This window comes from Nothobranchius furzeri, chromosome 1 (genome assembly GCF_043380555.1).
Source record: "Nothobranchius furzeri strain GRZ-AD chromosome 1, NfurGRZ-RIMD1, whole genome shotgun sequence".
NCBI classification, from domain to species: domain Eukaryota; kingdom Metazoa; phylum Chordata; class Actinopteri; order Cyprinodontiformes; family Nothobranchiidae; genus Nothobranchius; species Nothobranchius furzeri.
Window position 1 is genome coordinate 83,193,453 of NC_091741.1, and position 23,508 is coordinate 83,216,960.

Below are 23,508 nucleotides of genomic sequence, written 5' to 3' on the forward strand. Positions count from 1 at the left end.
AATATTTGAATGTGAAGCTCAGAGTAATAAAGATGCTGTTTAAATTGATTATAAGTTGTTAGAATATTTTGATGACAAATGCAGTGAATTGTGTCACTTTATAATGATGATTCCGATTGTTTGGGTGGATTTATGTGTTAGATGTTGGCTCCATGAATAATATTAGTTTGGAATAATGGAGATGAGTTCTATTCAACCAAGCTTACTAAGAGCCATGGCAGGCATTAAAGTGGCAAATGTGCTTAAAACATTGTTTTCATGCCTTACAGCTATAAATATATATGTATATAAAAGAAAACAATGAAATGGTTCTCATGCATTTGTCTAAAACCTCTACCAATGTCACCATTTTTGGACCAAAAGCAACTTAGACCATTGTCTCGTTGAATTGCTGCACTTCCCTGGGTCCTTCCTTACGCTATTGCATATTTAGCAACAGAACAGCACTGGTGTAATATAATAGAGAAGGAGAAACAGCTGGCTGCGCTCACTTGAACCTTACGACAAACCATCAGAGTCTCAAAAAGAAAAACACAATTTGAGGTCTCGGCTACTGAATACCGGTGACTAGTGTTTAGCACCAACTCGTTTTCCTCTAGCATCGCAGGTTTCCAGTTCCAACAGAAGCATCTCAGGGAAGTTACCTGAGGAGAGGGGCGAGTGTTCCGTGACCATGGTTGCATTCAAAACCTAGCTTGTTTGCAGATTCCTTATAACAGGAAGAGTGTGGATTCATAAACAACTAATCCCAGTTTTATTGTATTATCTGCAACAGATAAGATACTAGTCCTTATGAACCAGTTCAAAGAGAACCACTTAATTTTAAGGCTTTGAAAAAAAAGCAGCTTGATCATTCATTGTAATTCAAGTAAAGTAAAACTCCTGTTAAATTTTGATGCATCAGTGGTTTCCAAAGTTGTGGTTGGGACCACACTATGGGTCACAGAGGGCTACACGGGATCTCTAGATGATTTCCAGAAATCGAAACAACATTGAAAAATAATTGCTGAAGCTATATTTTTAGTGTAATTTTTACAAAGACTCAACCAATTGTAAATAATTGAATATGAGCTGAAGCATGTTTCTGTATTACTTGAATTATCTAACCTTGGTGTTACCTTGGTTACCTGTAACCTTGGTCATGTTGGTGTTGGTGTTGCATGCCTTAACAGTCAGTATTTTGTAGTTCTGAAGCTGAAAAGTTTGGGAACCACTGTCCAACCCTTACAGGTAAAACTCGAACAATTAGAATATGGTGCAAAAGTTCATTCATGTCAATAACTCAACTTAAAAGGTGAAACTGATATATGAGCTAAGGAATCCAAAACACCTGCAAACGGTTCCTGAGCCTTTACATTGTTTCTCAGTCTAAGATTAATCACAGAAATAAATAGACTTTTGCAGGACAGTCTAATTTTTGTAGTTTCACCAGTATAGAATTGCAGCATCTGTCATTTACCCATTGCAAAATTATTCTTTTGTGTCCTCAAGGTGTCAAATCCAGTAAGCAATATAATTACACATGTGCACATATTTTAAATAAAATTTTCTTCTCAGTGTTTAATAAAAACAAAAAATTAATTCAAACACAAAATTCATCACAAAATGTTGGTGTTTTTAAAGAGAAAACTCTTTATTCCAGTTTGCTGAAATATACATTGTTCTCTAGGAGAGTCTGACAAGTGTGATTGTCAATTATAATGTCGGGTTTCTCCTTAACCTGCTGAATAAATTAAAATTCATATACAGGGCAGGTCTGATACTTAGTAAAATGTCTATCACAGTATTTTAGGAGAAATAAAATACACTAGGAGCACCCAGGCTCAGTCAGCTGAACATATATATATTTTCATATTTTACCAAAAATATACAAAAACATATAAAAACTGAGATTGAACACTTCTTTTTTAAAGTAATGCACTCAAAGCATACTTTCAACTCACTGAATTGAGATGAGTTATAATAAGCATACAACTTTTACAATAATATGGATTCTATCTGTGAGTTTTAAGTATTTTTTAAATGAAAAATACTTTATCAAGAGGTATCTTTACAAATCTACATGTGTTCAATAGAGAGTAAGAAATCAGTTACATAAGCTCTTCGGGCATGCAGCCTACTTCAAAGAATGGGTGCACAGAGTCCGTTGGAGTTATATTTTTATCACACGTTGCTCTCTGTGCACTGTGGTGTTCAGAGGAAAAAAAGCTGACATTACAAAAGGCAGCAAATGCTGATTCCAAATACGGCACGCTGTAGTAGGAGGTAAAACTCCCCCTAAAGTTACAGTAGGCTTTAGTTAGAGACAAACTAGAGCAGAGAGTTACGTTTACACGCTTGGCCATCCCGTCGGCGGGAAGGAGACACGGACATTTCTGTGTTCCCTACCTGACAGGCACAAATAATCAATTTTTCTTTTCTTTTTTTTTTTTTTGTTGAAGGCGCTTCGAGACTGAATGATGCAACACATTCACATACAGGTGCTGGCCAGTAAATTAGAATATCATCAAAAGGTTGAAAATATTTCAGTAATTCCATTCAAAACGTGAAACTTGTACATTATATTCATGCAATGCACACAGACCAATGTATTTCCGATGTTTATTACGTTTAATTTTGATATTTATAGGTGACAACCAATGAAAACATCAAATCTGGTATCTCAGAAAATTAGAATATTCTAAAGGCCAATGAAAAAATGTTTGTTTCTCTAATGTTGGCCAACTGAAAAGAATGAACATGAAAAGAATGTGCATGTATAGCACTCAATACTTAGTCGGGGCTCCTTTTGCCTCAATAACTGCAGTAATGCGGCGTGGCATGGACTCGATCAGTCTGTGGCACTGCTCAGGTGTTATGAGAGCCCAGGTTGCTCTGATAGTCGTCTTCAGCTCCTCTGCATTGTTGGGTCTAGCGTATTGCATCCTCCGCTTCACAATACCCCATAGATTTTCTATGGGGTTAAGGTCAGGCGAGTTTGCTGGCCAATCAAGGACAGGGATACCATGGTCCTTGAACCAGGTGCTGGTGGTTTTGGCACTGTGTGCAGGTGCCAAGTCCTGTTGAAAGGTGAAGTCTGCATCCCCATAAAGTTGGTCAGCAGCAGGAAGCATGAAGTGCTCTAAAACTTCCTGGTAGACGGCTGCATTGACCCTGGACCTCAGGAAACAGAGTGGGCCAACACCGGCAGATGACATGGCACCCCACACCATCACTGACGGTGGAAACTTTACACTGGACCTCATGCAACGTGGATTCTGTGCTTCTCCGCTCTTCCTCCAGACTCTGGGTCCTTGATTTCCAAAGGAAATGCAGAACTTGCTTTCATCAGAAAACATAACTTTGGACCACTCAGCATCAGTCCAGTCCTTTTTGTCCTTGGCCCAGGCGAGACGCTTCTTGCGCTGTTTCTTGTTCAAGAGTGGCTTGACACACGGAATGCGACACCTGAATCCCATGTCTTTCATGAGTCTCCTCGTGGTGGTTCTTGAAGCGCTGACTCCAGCTGCAGTCCACTCTTTGTGGATCTCCCCCACATTTTTGAATGGGTTTGTCGTCACAATTCTCTGCAGGGTGCGGTTATCCCTAGAGCTTGTACACTTTTTTCTACCACATTTTTTCCGTCCCTTCGCCTGTCTGTTAATGTGCTTGGACACAGAGCTCTGCGAACAGCCAGCTTCTTTAGCAATCACCTTTTGTGTCTTGCCCTCCTTGTGCAAGGTGTCAATGATTGTCTTTTGGACAGCTGTTAAGTCAGAAGTCTTCCCCATGATTGTGGTGCCTTCAAAACAAGACTGAGGGACCTTTTAAAGGCCTTTGCAGGTGTTTTGAGTAAATCAGCTGATTAGAGTGGCAGCAGGTGTCTTCTATATTCAGCCTTTTCAGAATATTCTAATTTTTTGAGATACCAAATTTGGAGTTTTCATTAGTTGTCACTTATGAATATCAAATTTAAATGTAATGAACATTGGAAATACATTGGTCTGTGTGCATTGCATGAATATAATGTACAAGTTTCACGTTTTGAATGGAATTACTGAAATATTTTCAACCTTTTGATGATATTCTAATTTACTGGCCAGCACCTGTATGTCACAGATTTACCAAGGTTAAACAAACTGAGATGAACACCACACTTTCACAATACCCTGAGTTTATAAATTGTGGTAACACTTTAAAATAAGGGTCCCTTTATTAACTTTACTTGGTGCATTATTAAGCGTTAATAAACAAAGGGTCCCATCCTGACATTGTTAAGGTTAGGACAAAGGGCCAGGGGATGGGGTGTCTGCTACATACCACATAACGTGATATTAACATTAATATTAAGCTGTTGTTAATACTTTATTTAATATTTTATTAATGCTTAATAATGCACTAAGTAACATTCATAAATGGACCCTTGTTGTAGTGTTGCCAAAGCTATCGTTCTAAAGGATTTTGTGCCCTCCGTTATGCCTGACTATGCATCACATAACAGAAACATAAATATTATTATATTAATTTATTAATATGAATAACAAGGTTTGAAAATTTTAAGGGCTCTTTTTTTAATACTATGAGTAGACAAAACATTATCTCTGGTTTTGTACACATACTCCATGTGGTAACTCTTGAAAATGTTTCTCTTCCTTCTCTCTCCCTCACAGCTATTTTTATTCAATCTCATTGATACAAGATTGGAAAAAAGTTTTTCTCTATTCAAACATTTATTAATCAGTCATTCACACTTCTAATGTCAGCAGATTGAAATCATCTTGGTGTGCTGAAGATCCACAAAGAATAAAATCCCTTATTTTCCCGAGGCATTCTAAGAGCTTTGTTTGCTGTGAACAGGGAGCTCCCTGTCCGAGCTGACGCTGGTAGAGGTGGTCTCTTTACGGCTGTCCCCTGACTTCCTCTCACAAGTAGGAGAGGAGGATGTCATGCACTCCTCCCAGGTCTGCAGAGGAAAGACCCGAGCAGTCAGACTGGGAAGGTGAGGGTGAGCCCCGGAACGTCCCTCCGTCGTAGTGATGCAGCTCTCCACGGCCGAGCTCTGGCGGGGCCGACCCTGCTTGCATAGCAGACTGTAGAGCAAAGCCAGGAACTCTTTCCTCACGCTACGATGCATGTAACCATAAATGTACGGGTGTAGGCAGCACTGTAAAAAGAAGAGCACAAGGGCAAGAGAAGACAACCACGGGGGCACAGCTGCTCTGTGACTCATTGATATAATGTTCAGTATACTGTAAGGACCCATACTGAAGATATATGAAGCCATGATCACAAAGACCACACGAGCCGCCTTGCAGTGGTAATGGAAACGCCTGTGTTTAACTCGAACGGGGTGTCGTCTGGCAGCATAGGGACCCTCGGGCGAACTGACCTGCTGAGGATGATGTGGACTGCCGGGTCCCTGGAAGTCCTGTGGGCAGGGCTGGGAGTAGGATTGAGTCTGTATGGGATGCACAAGAGCGTTCTGCCTCCGGGCTGCTCTGAACACCATCCAATAACATCCGAGCATGATGAGCACGGGCAGCCAGAATGAAAAGGTAGACACCACAGCAGAGTATGACAGACTGGAGGACCACACCACGGTGCAGACTTTGTGATGATGGTCAAAGTCGATGTTTCCCCAGCCGTAAATAGGAGGCGTGCTCTGCAGGAAACTCAGCACCCAGGTGAAGACAATCAGGTTGGTGCCCAAATGTGGGGTCATTCTGGTTGGATATGACAAAGGGTGGATGATGGCCAGATAGCGATCCACTGAGACAACTATGATGGTGTTGACCCCAGCAAATGCAAAAAGGTGCATGGATACCACCAGAGCCTGGCACAACCGAGCATCCAGGGGCCACACACCTGGCACAGAAGCAGCAATGGCAAAGGGCATGACTAATATTGTCTGGAGAAGGTCTGCCAACAGGAGGTTGAGGACAAAGCGGTTGGCGACATGAAGGAGCTGAGGCTTCCTTTGGAAAACCAGCAGTACGACCACATTCCCAAACAAGGACAAGCATACGATCACAGATATGAGCACCATCTTCACCACACTGCCAGCCCTGGAGGACCAGCCTGGTTCCTGATTGGAGCCTGTGAAAGTAAGCTCCAGACGAACATCAGTGGTATTTGAGCCCATGCCAGGTGCCTGAGAGGTTGACATCGTAGATCTGACACCCAGCAGGGTGTTAACGCAAAGTCAGGTAAGTCCCATTTGGATCAGGAGGTAAAACCAACCCATCTGCTTTTTTGCTGCTTTTCTCTCATTTTTTCATTGGATTTCAGGAGCACAAATCCAACATGTATCTCTTTTTTAAAGCGTTTCAGCTAACTTGACACATCATCATGTGAAATTTGAGTCTAATCCACCAGAAACTGGAGATAACCAACGGTGTTTCGCTGTTCATCGTGATCAGTGATTAATCCCTGAAAGCTTCACCATGAGAGCAGGCCCTCAGCTTGCAGCCTGCAGGATGAAAAATTGAATTCTGACGGCAGCAGATGCCACCGTTCCAGCCGCCGGTAAAGATGTCCGCCCAGTGACGAATGTCACGGTCTCCTGGGCTGTAATCGATGTTTAATTAATACCTCCCGACGATTAGTAACGCGGTCGTTTGGCTGATGATGCTCGATCTCCGTCGCCTCGCTTCCATTTCAGCCCAGCTTCCAGTGATCGGCGCTGGGCTTTCACGGCTGCACGTCTTCACCCAGCGGGGGTCTCATCCAGCCAAGCACATCCCTCCACCGCTGCAGCCGCTGCTGCTCTTTTCGGATTTCAGGGCGGATCAAGCGTTTATTATTTCATCGGCTTTGACTCCTCCAGAGGAATATTGTTGGAAAATCGTCTCCGAGGTGTCAAGAAGGGACACCTGTACAGAAATCTCCCACTGGAGCTCGTCAGCGACCCCCTCCCACTTGTCTCCCCCCCTCCCGTTGTCATGAATGTGAGCGCGTTTCAGCATCCTGTCTGGTTCACTTTATACATGATGCAAACGTGAGGGTTATATAAATGGATTTGATGCTTTTTAGTAAAAGGAAAATAAACGCGTATGAAATAAGCCATAAATGGGCATTTACTTTAGTTTTTTCTACCACTATAGGAAACTTGTTTCAAAATGTTTGATTTTGCCTAAGTTCTCAGAAGACAAAATAGTTAAATTAAAGTAATTATGAGGACATCATCACGAGTCCAGATAGATTATGTAATATGTGATAAAAGCAAAATGTCTCAACTAGAAATTACTTCAATTTGTTCCGAATCCCAGTGAAAGTGCAAGGGCATCCAAGTTAAACTAACAAAACTGATACAACTGGTTAAATCAATGTTTCCCAATCTGAGGTCTGCATCCTCCAAGGGGTCACCGGATATTGCAGGGTTCTCCACATTTTTTTCCTGTGCTGAGGTCATAAATGATAAATTACCTGCATTTGTTTTGTGCCTTTCAGAGGACAGTCAGTGGACTCCAAAGTGCTTTACACTACTACAGTGTACTTTTATTTTCTTTATTCGCACAATAGAGAAACATATACAATAAACAATTAAAACAATTAAAATTACGGTACTGGAGGAGGCAAAATGGCCTGTAAATGGCTTGTATTCGATATAGCACCTTCTAGAGTCTGAACCCCCCAAGGTGCTTTACAGCACAACCAGTCATTCACCCATTCACACACACATTCACACCCTGGTGGTGATGAGCTACATTGTAGCCACTGCTGCCCTGGGGCACGTGACAGAGGCGAGTCTGTCACTGGCGCCACCGGTCTCTCTGAACACCACCAGAAAGCAAGGTGGGTTAAGTGTCTTGCCCAAGGACACAACGACAGCGACAGACTGAGCGGGGCTTGCAACACAAGGTCACAAGGCGGGCACTTACCTCCTGTGCCACCGTCGGCAAACAAAAGCAAAAGCCAGTGAGTCTTATCTGAAACCTTCACCAAACACATTTAGACATAAAATCATAAAACCATAAAACCATTGATCAAAAGATTAAGACATTAGTTGAAGAGAGTCTCGGGGTTTGCTAAAAAAACAAATTAATACCCTCCTTTAATTAAATTAAATGATTTTAAAAGTATCAATTGCATATAGGGAAAAGATTACATTTGCACCCCTAAAGAGGATAAATGCGAGTACGGAATGTATTCTGACCCCTGTCAATTTTTCACTTTTGTTATTTTGCAGCCATTCGCTAAAATTAAATTAATTCCCCCCTCATTAATGAGAGCACCCCATACTGACAGAAAACCACATTTTAAAAATGTATGGAGATTTATTGAAAATGAAAAACCAAAATATCATATGGTCCTAATTATTCAGACACCTTGCTCAGTATTTAGTAGAAGCACTCTTGAGTTATCGGTCTTTGACAGACAAGTGTGTAACACCCGCAGATCAGCCCCCAAGATGTTGCACGAAGTGAATCTGACCAACCAGTGTTACTGTGGACAATGTAGTACAAGATCAGATCACTTCAAAAATAGATAATTTATTAGAAATAATTGCAAAATCTAAAAGTCCATATCAAAGCTCAGTCTGTGCAGGTTGTGCCTATAAAACAGGGTAGGGAGACCAGTTAAAATCCAGGGGTAAGCTGAATTGTCTTTACCAAACCAACATGTATGAAGCCAGGTAGTGACGATGACTTGAGCTTCCCCCAATCAGCCCAGTGCCTCCACCCGTCCGACTCAGTGCTGGACAGGTGTTTGGTCCTTCTGATCAGTGAGTCCTGGTCTCCCTTTTTATGGCACACCTGTGTTGCGACACACACACACACACACACACACACACACACACACACACACACACACACACACACACACACACACACACACACACACACACACACACACAGTACCAGGTTACATGTGACCTGCTTGTCAACCCCAGCCCCCCACCCCCCAGCGCCATCTTTAGTGTATTCACGTTGCTAGGGGAAGCCGCAGCCAAAGTTGAAACAGCACACGAGACTGATGGAATAGAAAGGGACACTGGTGAAAATATTGAAAGGAATAGAAGCTCGATGTTTTTGAGAGAATTGGAAGAGAATGATATCTATGACATAGTTAGAGGACTTAAGAACAAAACCAGTACAGATTGGAATGATATTGACATGGTAACAGTAAAGACAATTATTTATGGTATTGTAAAACCCTTAAAATATATATTCAACTTGTCATTTCAAAAAGGGGTTTTTCCACAAGATATGAAAGTTGCTAAAGTTATTCCCATTTACAAAACTGGTGAAAGGCATCATTTTACAAACTATAGACCAGTGTCGATACTCTCCCAGTTCTCTAAGATACTGGAACAACTTTTCATAAAAAGATTTGACAGTTTTGTGGAAAAATATGAATTACTGACAGATAGCCAATTTGGGTTCAGAAGCAACAGATCAACAGCTTTGGCATTGATTTAATGGAAAAGATAACGGACTGTAAGGACAATAAGAGGTATGTAATCAGAGTTTTTTTTAGATCTAAAAAAGGCGTTCGATACTGTTAATCATGAAATTCTATTAAATAAAATGGAAAGGTACGGGTTTAGGGGAATCGTTGGGGACTGGTTAAAAAGCTATGTAGGGAATAGGAAACATTATGTACAAATAAATGAATATAAATCTGATTTGATGGATATAGCTTGTGGAGTACCTCAAGGTTCAGTACTGGGCCCTAAATTGTTTATTATGTACTTAAATGATATCTGCAGAGTATCAAAAATTTTAAAGTTTGTAATATTTGCAGATGACACAAATATACTGTGTTCAGATGTGGAATTGCCACAGGTTTTGGAGATGATCACACAGGAATTGACAATATTAAAAAAAGTGGTTTGATATAAATAAATTATCATTGAATCTAGATAAAACCAGATTTACGTTATTTGGAAACCAAAAGAAAAACAGCAAAATAGAAATATGTGTGGACAATGTATATTTAGAAAGAGTAAATTAAATAAAATTTCTTGGTGTGATCATTGACCATAAGCTCTGTTGGAAGCCACACATCACTTATGTTCGGGGGAAATTGGCACGGGTTGTTGCCATCCTGGGGCAAGCAAAGAATATGCTGGAGAAAGCACTGCACATATTATACTGTGCTTTACTACTGCCATATATAAGTTAATGTGTAGAGGTCTGGGGAAACATACACAAAAGTAACATACAGACGATAACTATAATACAGAAAAAGGCCATTAGAATTATAAATATTGTGGGGTACAGGGGCCATACAAAAGCACTCTTTGTCGAAATGCAAGCTGTTAAATTCCAAGACTTGGTGAAGCTCAAAACAGCGCAAATAATGTATAAAGTTAGACATAAACTGCTTCCAAAAGAAATCTGTTTATTGTTCAAAGAAAGAGAAGGTGGGTATAACTTAAGAGGGAAATGGAATTTAAAAATACAAAGTGCTAGAACAACTTTAAAAACTATGTCAATCGCAATTGCAGGAGTTAAATTATGGAACAGTCTAACAGAAGAAATGAAAGAAAGTAAAAACATAAACCAGTTTAAAGTAAAATATAAAAACCTAATTTTAAATAAGTATAAGAATGAAGAAAACAGGGTTAAACCCGAACGGTAATGTGGCTGGTTATGCTGTTGTTCTTCTTTTTCAGTGTTTTTGTTTTTTCTTTTCTTTCCATAACTGGTGAATCTGCAAATTTACACATTCTCTGTTTTTCATATGTTGTTTTGTTTTTTGTTTTTTATATATTTTTTCTCATATGTAGTTTGTTTAAGACTGAGAGAAAATTAAATGAATAAGAGGTAGAAATTGGGGGTAGAGACAAACGAGTAAATACTCACACTCTAGACCTTGTTTTTACCCTGAGTCTAAATGCTGACAGTGTTTGTCCTGAGGACGTTTATATTTCAGATCACCATTGCATTTTCTTTAACTTGTCAGTTTCTGCGTCCCCACCTCCTGCTCGCCGTATGGTTAGTTCTCGTTTTCTTAATGAGAGCACAGCTAGCAATTTTTCTGCTGCTTTTGATCCACCCTGTTCTTCTGATAATGACCCAGATTCCTTAACTTCTCAGTTTAATGAGCACTGCCTCTCCATTCTGGACAACATCTGTCCTGTCAGAACCAGATCAGTTCCTGCAGTGAACCCTACTCCCTGGTTTAATGACAGCCTTCACAGCCTGAAGTGCCAATGCAGAAAAATTGAGCGTTTGTGGAAGAAAACCCATCTCCGCGTCCATCTGCTGCACCTAAAGGATCTTCTGACATCCTTTAACACTGCAGTCAGAGACGCTAGGGTTTCCTATTTCTCCATCCTGGTGTCCCAGAGCAAAGGGAACCCCAAGGTGCTGTTTAACACCATCAGCACCATCGTCTCTCCTGCCTCTCCTACAGCCTCCATCCACTCTGTTACAGACTGTGAGAACTTTCTGTCTTTCTTTGTGGACAAAGTCAATAAGGTTAGATCTAGCATCTCTCCTTCAGCCTTATCGCTGCCTCTCCCGACTCCAACCAGGCCCATCATCCTAGATAGCTTTGCTCCTGTTTCTTTGCCTGAGTTAACCAAACTAGTTAACTCTATGAAGACCTCTTCATGCCCCCTTGATATCTTACCGTCATCTTTGTTTAAAAGTGCTTTTCAGTCCATCAGTCTCAGCGTGCTCTCTATAATTAATGCTTCTCTGGTTTCTGGTCAGGTCCCTGCTTACTTTAAGAACGCTGTAATCCACCCACTTCTTAAAAAACCGAGTCTCGACCCCTCTCTCCATAGCAGCTTCAGACCCATCTCTAAACTTCAGTTCATCTCCAAGATCTTGGAAAAGGTTGTGGTTAAACAACTCACAGCTGCTCTTGATGAACATAACATCTATGATAGCTTCCAGTCAGGTTTTTGTAGAGCTCATTCTACTGAAACAGCTCTTCTTAGGGTCTCTAATGACCTTCTGACTCACATTGATGCAGGGGACTGTTCTATTCTGGTCCTGCTGGACCTGACTGCAGCTTTTGACACTGTTGACCATCACCTGCTACTGGAGAGGCTGAGAGACTGGGTAGGCCTATCAGGAACTGCTCTGGAGTGGTTCTCCTCTTACCTTTCTGAGCGCTCCTTTTCTGTGGCCGTCTCCAAGTTTAGGTCCTCCACCACCTCCCTTACCCACGGTGTCCCACAAGGTTCTGTGCTGGGGCCTCTGCTCTTCCTCCTATATCTGTTTCCTCTTCAGCACATCCTGAGCTCCTTCAAAGGAATCTCCTACCATCTTTATGCAGATGACATCCAACTGTACATCTCCTTTAAGCCCATGAGATATCTAAGCTTCAGCTGTTACACACCTGCTTAGACTCTATCAAAACCTGGATGGCTGGGAGCTTTCTTCAGCTGAATGAAGATAAGACTGAGATCCTCATCTGTGCCCCACACAAGCTGGTTCCCAAAGTCAAAGACTCTCTTGGTCAGCTTGCTTCTCACACCAAACCTTCCGTCAGGAATCTTGGCGTGACCTTTGACCCAGCTCTCACCCTGGATTCTCATGTCAGTTCTCTTGTTCGCTCTTCCTTCTTCCATCTCAGGAACATTGCTAAGCTGAGTCCCATACTGTCCCGCTCTTAACTTGAGACTGTTCTCCACACCTTCATCTCCTCATGCTTAGACTACTGTAACTCTCTTTTCACGTGTCTGAGCAGAACCTCCCTGAACCGTCTACAGGTGGTTCAGAATGTCTGTGCTCGGCTTCTGACCAAGTCCTCCAAACACACCTACGTCATCCCGCTTCTCCTCCAGCTTCACTGGCTGCCAGTCAACTTCAGGGTTCATTTCAATATCCTGGTTCTGGTCTATAGGGCCTTACATGGACAAGCACCATCTTACATTGGTGATCTTTTTAGTCCCTACACCCCCAGCAGGTCCCTGAGGTCCAGTGATCAAAGCCTACTGGTTGTGCAGCACCAGGCTAAAGACCAAAGGTGACAGATCATTTGCTGCTGTGGCCCCCAGACTCTGGAACTCTCTCCCCCTGAGCCTGAGATCAGTGAACTCCTTTAAAAATATGGCATCACAGGGATGGCCCTAAAATGGATAACAAGTTATCTTACCGATAGGCAGCAATATGTTCAAATAAACAACACAAAATCACATATAAATAACATTACTTGTGGTGTACCACAAGGGTCGGTATTGGGCCCTAAACTATTTATCATTTATATAAATGACATTGTTGAGGCATCCAATATATTAAAATGCACCTTATTTGCAGATGATACAACTTTTTACTATTCAGGAGATAATGTTGAGCAGATGATAGAAGTGATACAAGCAGAGATGAAAAAAATTAAACTATGGTTTAATGGAAACAAACTATCATTAAACAGTGATAAATCCTGTTTTATGATATTTAGTAATACAAATTCAAATGATGAAATTTTATTAAATATAGATGAGATTAATATTAAAAGAGTTCAAGAAGTCAAGTATCTGGGAGTCATCATTGATGAAAAAATGTCATGGAAACTACATATAAACAGTGTCAAAACTACAATATCTAAAACGATTGCACTGTTATATAGAGCAAAAGGGTTGCTTGATAATAATTCATTATATTTGTTATATAACTCACTGATCATACCATACCTGAACTACTGCATTGAAATCTGGGGAACAACATATAAAACTTACACAAATTCCATTTACATCTTACAGAAAAAAGCAATAAGAATAATCACAAGGAGCAACTACAGAGATCCGTCCAATCCATTATTTATTAAATTAAAAACACTAAAATTCTATGATCTGGTGGACTACATTATTTTAAAATTTCTGTATAATGCAAACAAAAGGAACGTACCTGCAGGTTTAATTAAACGATTTTCAAAAAGACATAGCAAATATGATTTAAAGGGACATGAATTATTTAACATACCTAGACATCGGATACTCATAAAGGAACATTGTGTCTCCATATATGGAGTTAAACTGTGGAATAAATTGAATACTGAACTCAAGAATGCAAAAACAATATTGACTTTCAAAAAAGAGATAAAAAAATAAAACGATTAACTTATATAGATCCGTTACATAAATGTGTGAGGGGAGGGGGGTGGGGGGGATTAAAGGAACAAGATATTAACCTAGTATGTGCCTGTATGTATATATATGTATGTATATAGATCTGTAACTTAATGCTTCTTTCTGTGTAAATTGTTTTCTTTTTCTATTTTTTTCTCAAATTCATGGGTTGAGATTTTGTCGGCCAACAGGTCCAGGAACTATATTGTTCAATTTCCTTAAGAATCATATGATTGTTTCATTTGTATTAATGCTATTTTAGTTAAAAGGGGCAGACAACATAAGTTTTTCTTCTTTCTGTCCCCTTTTTCATTTTTGCTTGCAGCAATTTAGTTCTGATTGTATTTTTATTTTAATGTCAATAAATGAAAATAAAAGATAAAAAAAAAAGCAGCTGAAAACTCACTTGTTCAAGCTGGCTTTTGTATGACCTTCTTCACCACTCTTTATTCTGCTCTCCCCACCTATTCCACCTTCCTCAGGATCCACTGATTTCCCTCTTTCCTATTCACTCTCTCTCTTTCTTAACATTTTTTAATCACAATTGTCTATTTTTTGCTCATTTTAAATATATTTTAACCATTTTCTAAATTATTTTTTACATTTTTACATTTTTTGTTTTTGTGAAGCGCCTCGTGATTTTTATCTTGAGAGGCGCTATAGAAATGATTTTTTCTTCTTCTGCCTACTCTTTTTCAAACAAATATTGGAATGATATTTTGTAATGATATATGTGTGAAATGTTTGAAGTAAAAATGAACTGAACTGAACTGAATGTGGAGCTCCAGGAGCTTCTCTCTGTTAGAGCTGGAGGTCAGGTCCCCAGAGACTGCACGGGGACTGCTATGGACAGACACCTTTAGCAGCAGCTTGTTGAAAAAAACGTAATGAGCACAGCTTCAATTGCAATAAAAGCAAGTTATGTCCAAGATAAACAGGAGTCCGTGGCAGTGCTGCATAATCGTATAATCTTTTGTATAAAGGACATGATTGTGCAACATTACTGCCACGGTTTAACCACTCATAAACGATCTAAGGCTCCCTGATACAGCTTCAGTCTTGCCTCAAATTGACGTCATAATTTTGACAAAGACAATGGGCCGACGACAGATTGAGACGCAGACAGGGTTTTATACACGGGGCAGGATGATTGGGAGATGAGCTACAGGTGAGTGGGGAGAGAGACACAGGGGAAACCTGGTGAAATCAATTTACTAATTAGGGAGAGGAAGCTAAGCTGAGGAGGGGAAACAAAACATAACCTATGAATAATAACCAAACCTAAAGACTACTAGAAGAACAAGATAAACAACTAATGATCTGAGGAGAAAGGGAGAACTAATAAACTGGTGGGGAAGGAACCTAAACGGAAACCTGAACCTATGAAAACTTCAGGGAAAAACTAGCTAGATAATATAAATACAAAGAGAACTAAAGAATAAGTGAACCTGGGAAACCTGGTGGGAGCTGGAGACAAGAAGGGGCACAGGAAGCTTGGGTACACATGAGGGGGATCCTAGAGGGACACCTGGAGGGGTTGGGGAACACAAGGAGCACAGAAGACAGGAGGGACACCTGGAGGGGTTGAAGACCTAAACGGGCACAGAAACCTAAGGAGAACACCTAAGGGGAAAACCTGGAGAGGGCTGGAGAGCACAAGGAGGCACATGAGGAACACAAGGAGACATAAGGGGAACCTAGAGATGGCTGGAGAACACGAGAGGGACGCAGGATACAGAACATGACAATGACCTGCAGACGAGACCAAGCTTTCTGACGCTGGCCAGCACCTTTTTCTAGAATCCCTTGATAGTCTTGAGGTTTCATTGTACCCTGCACAGGTTCAAGACACCCTGTGCCAGATGCAGCAAAACAGTCCCAGAACATAACAGAGCCTCCATCGAGTTTCACAGTAGGGACAGTGTTCTTTTTGTGATATGCTTGGTTTTTTCATCTGTTAACATAGAGCTTATGTACCTTTGCAAAAAGTTCAATTTTTGTCTCATCTGTCCATAGGACACTCTCCCAGAAGCTTTGTGGCTTGTCAACATATAGTTTGGCATGTTCCAGGCTTTTGTATGATTTGTTTTAAACAACGGTGTCCTCCTTGGTCATCTCTCATGTAGTCCACTTTGGCTTAAACAATGATGGATGGTGTGATCTGACACTGACTAATTACAAGACACTGTAATGCTAATTTGTGGACGCATCATGATTTAAACATGTCCCTCTGGTATAACTTGCCTCATTGACTGACATCCACAGTGATGAGTATGTCATGTCCTTCATTGACAAATAGCATGCAGAGACAATTTGAAAGATAACATAGAATCCGCCCCACTGAGCTAATTGAGAACTCTGTTTCTGAGTCATGGTCAGACTATATTCACATAAATAGTATGGCTTGTCAGGCTAAGGTGTTGCAGCTGAGACAGGAAAATTCATATGTGAAACCAAAACCACTTTGGGAGTGTTTTTCATTAGGAAATACCCATTAATGGCCAAATGAAGCCTCATGAAGCCAGGGCTGCCAACTCTCACACAATGAGCTTGAAAAACATGCATTTGATTGTCTTCACATTTTCTCACACCACAACCCAAATTTCTAATGCAAAAAAGTATGTGTTTGAGCTACACACTGCATCGCGCTACTGTACACACTCCACTAGCTACAGAGCTACAAGTTCATTTTAACTGGATCTTATATATGAGCAAGACGGAGAAATTGACTCCCTCCAGTGGTGAAAAGCTCAAACTACACTCTATTTCTCTTTCTCTCTTTAGAGAATATTTCACCCTTCTTATCTCAATCAAGGTGGAAAGAAAAATCCTAACGTTGTCCTCTTGTGAATATTAATCTTAAGGAGAAGAACGAAGAGGAGTAGGAGAATAGGGGGCCATCTGTATAAAGTTACAATATTTAGCAATGTTAAGAAGAAACCTAACATGGATATTGCCTGTTTAAGTAATCCTTAAGCTGCTCATTATATCTAAGACCTGGAAAATTAATTGTTGAACAGCTGTTGTTTGAAAATGTCACCAAACTAAACTTGTTTCAGGCGCTATACAAATACACACCACTTACCATTTGAAACTTTATGTCTTATTGGATGTCTTTAATAATATGGATCACATCCTCTTTTTGTTTCCATGGTCCATACTCCTGGGTTGTATTTTTCACATTCACACCTCCTATCCATTCATCCATTTTCATCCGCTTATCCGGAGTCGGGTCGCGGGGGCAGTAGCCTAAGTCGGGAGGCCCAGACTTCCCTCTCCCCAGCCACTTGGGCCAGCTCCTCCAAAAAGCAGAGACTTGATCCTCAGGCCACCAAAACGGATGTCCTCAACACCTTGGCTGCGCCTAGAAATCCTGTCCATAAAGGTTATGAACAGAATCGGTGACAAAGGGCAGCCTTGGCGGAGTCCAAATCTCACTGGGAACAAGCCCGACTTACTGCCGGCTTCCATTGTTGAGGCGGCCGACCAGAGCTTCAGCCGCAGGGTTGTCGGTGCCTGTCATGGTGGCAATCCCTGAACCCACTGGTGGTGATTGCGGTTAGGGATGCTGTTAACCCTCTCAGGCTCTAAATAAGTTTTGATAAAAGGACGAACAACTAAGTCCTTCAGGGGTACTTCTGAGTTAAAAAATGCTCATGAAATACGTATGTGGAGTAACCAGGTAGGTAGGTTTTAAAGTTGCAAATCTGCAATGCCTGCCTCCAGAGGGTTAAGCGGAAGAAAGCGTCCTATTGGGTCTTTTTGTCCTGTGCGACTCCAGAGGCAGCTGATGGGTACCGGCAGGTCAAGTGGAAAATGGCTTGGGTGGTTGCGGAGGCAAACTTTTGGGTGTGGGAGGAGTTCGGTGAGACCATGGAGCAAGACTTGCATATGGCTTCAAGGAGATTCTGGTCCACTGTCGTGCGCCTCAGGAGGGGTAAGCAGTGCGCTAAAACACTGTTTATAGTGGGGATGGTGTGCTGCTGACCTCTACCCAGGACGTTGTGGATTGGTGGGTCGAGTACTCTGAAGACCTCCTCAACCAAAATCAAATCAAATCAAATCAAAGATACTTTATTAATCCCAGAGGGAAATTATAGTTTCAGTACACACAATTCAGAGATCATACATACATGGGCAAGACAAATGACAATAATTGGTGACTGTGGTCATTCGCAACCCTGAGTCACGCTACCTTAATATAGATAAGAGGGTAACATGAGGAATTGATTCGGGAGGAGGGAAAAAAGGCACTTCCCATCTACCCTCCCGCCAGGAGGGCAGCTTTGCTCTGCAAAAAACACCCCAAACAGATATGCATCAGACTTCAGACAACACAACATGAGACTTCAATGGGGCGCGTGGGGAGGGGGGGGGCTGGGATCCTGTTTTCCCCAGCGAGAGCAGCCATCTACGGCGCTCAGCCACTGTAGCCACAGGTGGGGGGGATCTCGGGAGAAGCGCGCAGAGCACATTGACTCCTGCAGGTTGATGACCGCGCCAGGCTGAAGTCCACCAATCCAAAGGCGGGGGGGGGGGGGGGGGGGGGTCGGGTTTTCACAGCATCTGTCTGCATTCCTTTGTGGGGGGTTGTTCCTAACCTCTCAAGGCTGTTATGGCGTCAGATTCGGATACCAAGACTTTGTTTTGGTCAGGCTGAGATAATTTTCCTCTCTGCCTTCAGTCTTTAAACTGATCATTCCAGTCCTTCAGTGAAGCCAATTTGGGTTTTTTAACTTGTCCATACCGTCCAGTGACCCTTCCGAGATGACATCCATTTTGCGCACTAATACCGGTATCGCAGCTAGAACATTGTCCAGCTTACAATTCACCTCGAGTAACGTCCCAGTCTGACAAGTCTCCACACGGACGGTGCTTTCCGTGGGTGCGGGTCGCCCACCAATTGCTCCCGTCTTCCCACATTTCCAGAAAACCAGAAATCCTCCCACTCCAATCAGGAGAAATCCAGTGATCATCAAGCCGAATATCCACACATCTTCGACATCCTCAGTGGACAGCTGGGAGAGGCATATGATCTTCCATTCCCTCCAGGAATCCAGCATATACCCCGCCGGGTGTGTCCCCTGTGGACATGTGGGAGCCCCCTGCTCCGTTCTCATTGTTGAAAACATCTTATCAATCGTGTTGAATGACGAATTTATCAAATCCATGGTTAAAAATAGAGTTTTTCAGAAGAAATGCAGAGAAGCGCTCTGTGGGCAGACAGGACAAAGAGCCTTGGGAAAAAAAACATAAGGGAGCAAAAATAGAAGCGTCTGTACTCTGCGAGTGCCAGGAAGAGAACTCCCCACCAGTCAGGAAGCAGTGTCCGGGGACTTTGTGTTGGGCTCTCTAAATTCTGGTGCTGAGGTCACTGAGGTGAGGCTCTTGCCTTGCCACTGAGGAACTGGTGTTAGACCAGTTTTGCTCCAGGCAGACCGCCTTGGGAAGAGGGCTGATAAGACATCTGGGTGTGTGCGAGAAAATCCAATGCCATTTACAAACTAGCATCGGCTCCACTCCACTCCGCTCCGCGTAGCCTGGCCGCGTTGGTTCCACATTGCCTTAGGAATGTGGACGTAACTGAGCACATGGGTGGTCTCCAAAATTGGTGTGAAAAATCAGTGATGTCATGAGCGCATCTCTGAGCACGTGGGCGGGGCAAATGAGCGCAGAAGTCTGCAGTGTTTCCATTATTAAGCAAAAGCGGCCTGAGCAATCTTGCGTTTGGAGACTCTCTGACTCTGATTTTGCATCTTGCTTTGCTGTGTCTGGCAGCCTGGCAGCACTGTGTGTGTGTGTGTGTGTGTTTATGTGCCTCCTCACAGCAGTGAGAGACAGAGAAAACAGCTTCAGGCAGACTGCCTCAAGCAGAAGGCTGAAAAGACATTTGGTTGCACGAGAAAATCCACGGCTACTCAAATGAGAACACTCCAAACCCAGTCCAGGTCAAATGGAGCTGATGCTATTGTGTAAGTGCTATATGTCTCTTGGCTGGCCAGGGAATGCCTTAGGATTCCCCCGGAGGAGCTGGCCCAAGTGGCTGGGGAGAGGGAAGTCTGGGCCTCTCTGCTTAGGCCACAGCCCCCGTGACCTGACTCCGTATAAGTGGCGAAAAATGGATGGCTGGATGGATGGATGGATGGATGGATGGTGTGTGTGTGTGTGTGTGTGTGTGTGTGTGTGTGTGTGTGTGTGTCTGCTCTGTCTTCTCGATCCCCAGTGACTCGTGGAGGATGGCTGCTTATACTGAGCCAGGATTCTCTGGAGGTTTTCTTCCTGTTAAAAGGGAGTTTTCCTCTCCACTGTCGCTGCATGCTTGCTTAGTATGAGGATTGCTGTATAGTCACTGACACTAGTCAGTGACTTGATGCAATTTGCTGGGTTCCTTATATAGGAAACATTATTTCTGATTGGCTAAATGAACTGTGAATTGGAATGTTTATTATGTGAAGTGCCTTGAGACGACTCTTGTCGTGATTTGGCGCTATATAAATAAACTTGAATTGAATTGAATTGAATGGACGGATGGCTGGATGGATATAAATCCTCAGTATCATAACTGAGTTTGGGTGTACCTCAAAGATGTGTCCTCGGGCCCCTTCTAACACTGGGCAAGCCCATTTGGAACCATGCTGTTCCACATAATTGTTAGGCTGTTAACACTCAGTGTATGTGTACAAAAACTTACAGACATGATCTCTGCCAACTTTTCATCTTTTCTCTTAACAGAAAACCAGGATGGAGCCACAACTTAAAATAATTTCACTGGTCATAGGTCATCCTGTTTGGTTCTATAAAGTCTTTCAGTTTTGTTCTGCTGTTAGAAGTCTTGTCCTGTTAAATAATAATATCTTAGTTGTACTTTTCTAATGGATTTATCGTTTATTCTGATCTCTCTTTTGATGCCCAAGAAAAATAAATCACACACTTTTTTTCTTGTTTCATTTAAGCACATTATTTAAAAACTAAATTATTTTTTATAATAGTAACTCAATAATTATCTTATTCTGGTATAGTTCTTGTGAACTCCTCTGACCAGGCAAAATGTATTTGTTTACTGGAAATGCTCTTTTTAATATTTGATAAGAAATGTGTTTAGTATGTAAATTATTTGTATAACAACCCTCCCAAATCATTTTGGGAACAAATCAGAGAACAAGACAAAAACATCAGTTTTTGTGGGGTTCATATATAAACTAAACTGCAACTGCATAATTTTTCCTGTTTATGATGTGAAATCAGTCATTTTAGCATCATTTGTAAACATCAAACAAAGAGAAGATGTACCCTTTATTTTTGTGCATTTAAAAAAAGATGAATCTATTCACTCCAAATGACTAATCTTTTGAAACATGTTTGACATTTTAGCACTGATAATCATTAAGAAATTCAGTTTTTAATATAAAAAAACCCAGAAATTTTAAACAACTTTGAAAGCTACTGCACATTTGTTTGAGCCGCGCTCTTCTTCAGCAAACACAAAAATTGCTTCAACATTTCAGTCTTTGTGTGGGTAAAAGAAGTGGCTTCATTAAGATGCAAAGAAAACAAAAGCAGCTCCTCATTGTGCAATCCAATTAGTCTGTGGCTTACATGGCCTACTAATCAACACTAGTAATTAGCCATTTTATTTCAAGTCTGTGCTCTCTCCTAGTTATCAAAAAGCTCTTTGATGTGACTCACGAACACCCCGTGTTTTAGATTTAGATTGCAAATGAAATGCTGGTGACCACAAAGGGGTGTGGAGATGTTTCCCTGTTCATATGGTGAATGGCCTGTGGTTCAAAGGGAGACCCACAGGCCTTCTGTTTCATGGGATTATCAGACACGCCATGCTATATGCCCCGAGTGCAGATGCCTCTGCCTCCAGGTCTGGATTCAGTTTACGTCCCAGCTCCCATCTATGACCAGTAAACACCCAGTAGGCAGAAATGCTGGAACTGTAAAATTTATTGGCATGGCAGAAGATTTACATTTGTAGTCAAACGAACGAGACATTCTTTTCTGAGAATGACAAAACAATAAATACTTTTCTGTGGAATATCCCTTTTATTACTTAAAAAACACATTTGAAGTGAATATTAGTTGCAATTATTTAACTTTAATTTGTTTCATTTCATCACCAAATATTCACTTACATGACCACTAGAGGGCAGAAAAGTTGCAAAACAAGTTAATGAACGTGTCTGAGTCTGATTTTACACTGTGGTTTAAAAACCAACAAGAAATTGATTTGTTTTTGTTTGCTAAAAAATGAATGTGGAAGACACGTTTCCGTGTGCCGAGCTATTAGCCACCTGACTAATAGTCTCATTACTTATTTTATTGTGTCACAAGATCATTAAAAAAGGAACTTATACGGCTACAGAGAAAACATTTGAACCACTTATAAAAAAAGGCAAAGCACATCTCAAACTACACAGTTTTAGAGATTTATTCAACTGATTTATTCTAAAAATAAACCAGATAAATATGAATATTTAAACAAAATCATCTGATTGCAACTCCCACGACTAATTGATAGTCTAACTTTTGTTGCATCTTGGCCAGGACTCTCTTAAAAATTACCGGTAGGTATTTAATCTCAATGGGATCTTCCTGTTTAAATAAAGAAAAAAAAATAGGCTACATTAGATGAAATAGCACAGTCTTACCCAACTTTTGAGAGGGGTTCAATGTGGAAAACTCAGAAAAGACTATTAAGAGAGGAAAAAGTAAAATCTCTTTTTGTAAAATCTCAAGACTGATGACACTTTGTTACAAATAAGCAACATTTTGTGGTGGAAATCACAACAAGGGTTCAATCACACAACAAAACCATGATTCAACACAGGTTGCATTTAGAAATGCACATTGAAATTCTGCCATACGAAAAAAGAAAAACCACCAATGAGTAAACAAGATCCAGAAACGTTGCCGCCTTCAAGAGCTCATGCTTATTTAAGATGGACTGAGGTAAAGTGGAAGATTTTTTTCAGCTCTCTGATTCTTACAGAGGCTGTAAAAAGAAGAGCTGATGCAACACGCAGTAAACAGACCCAATCTCAACTTTTTTTTAACATGTTGATTTACTATAATCAAAAACAAAATCAAAAGTGGAACTATCAGGTAACAATAGGGCTGTCTCTGAGTGCTTAGATCAGAGGCTGCGTTTCATTCTGGTCTGGAGTCAGGTAGAGAACAGAGAACAGCTGTTTTCCTCTGCTGAAACAACTTCCTGTTCTTATGTTTCCTGTCTCACATGCATTTTGAGTTACCATCTGGGACATAAAATAGAAATTAGCCGGTGCATCTTCTTATGCATTGTCTCTGATTATTAAACATGCGTAGAAGCTTTAAGTGTCAGACTTCTGATGTGTTATTTTAGTCATTTGAATTTATTTGGATAAAAATAATTTAATTTAGGTAATTTATCAAAATTTTCATTCTCCACTTATTTCCAAACTGTGCACTTACTGACACAAAGACTGTGTTCAGTGCAAGGAATCCTGTCATGA

The 23,508-nt window shown here is 41.2% G+C and overlaps 1 protein-coding gene across 1 annotated transcript; it reads right to left on the reverse strand.

Annotated features, from left to right (window-relative positions):
- Positions 1-4,641: 4,641 nt before the first annotated feature.
- Positions 4,642-6,927, reverse strand: gpr101 (G protein-coupled receptor 101). Its single transcript, XM_015949212.3, has one exon. The coding sequence runs from the start codon at positions 6,143-6,145 to the stop codon at positions 4,811-4,813; it is 1,335 nt and encodes a 444-aa protein (XP_015804698.3). The 5' UTR covers positions 6,146-6,927; the 3' UTR covers positions 4,642-4,810.
- Between the last annotated feature and the right edge of the window lie 16,581 nt (positions 6,928-23,508).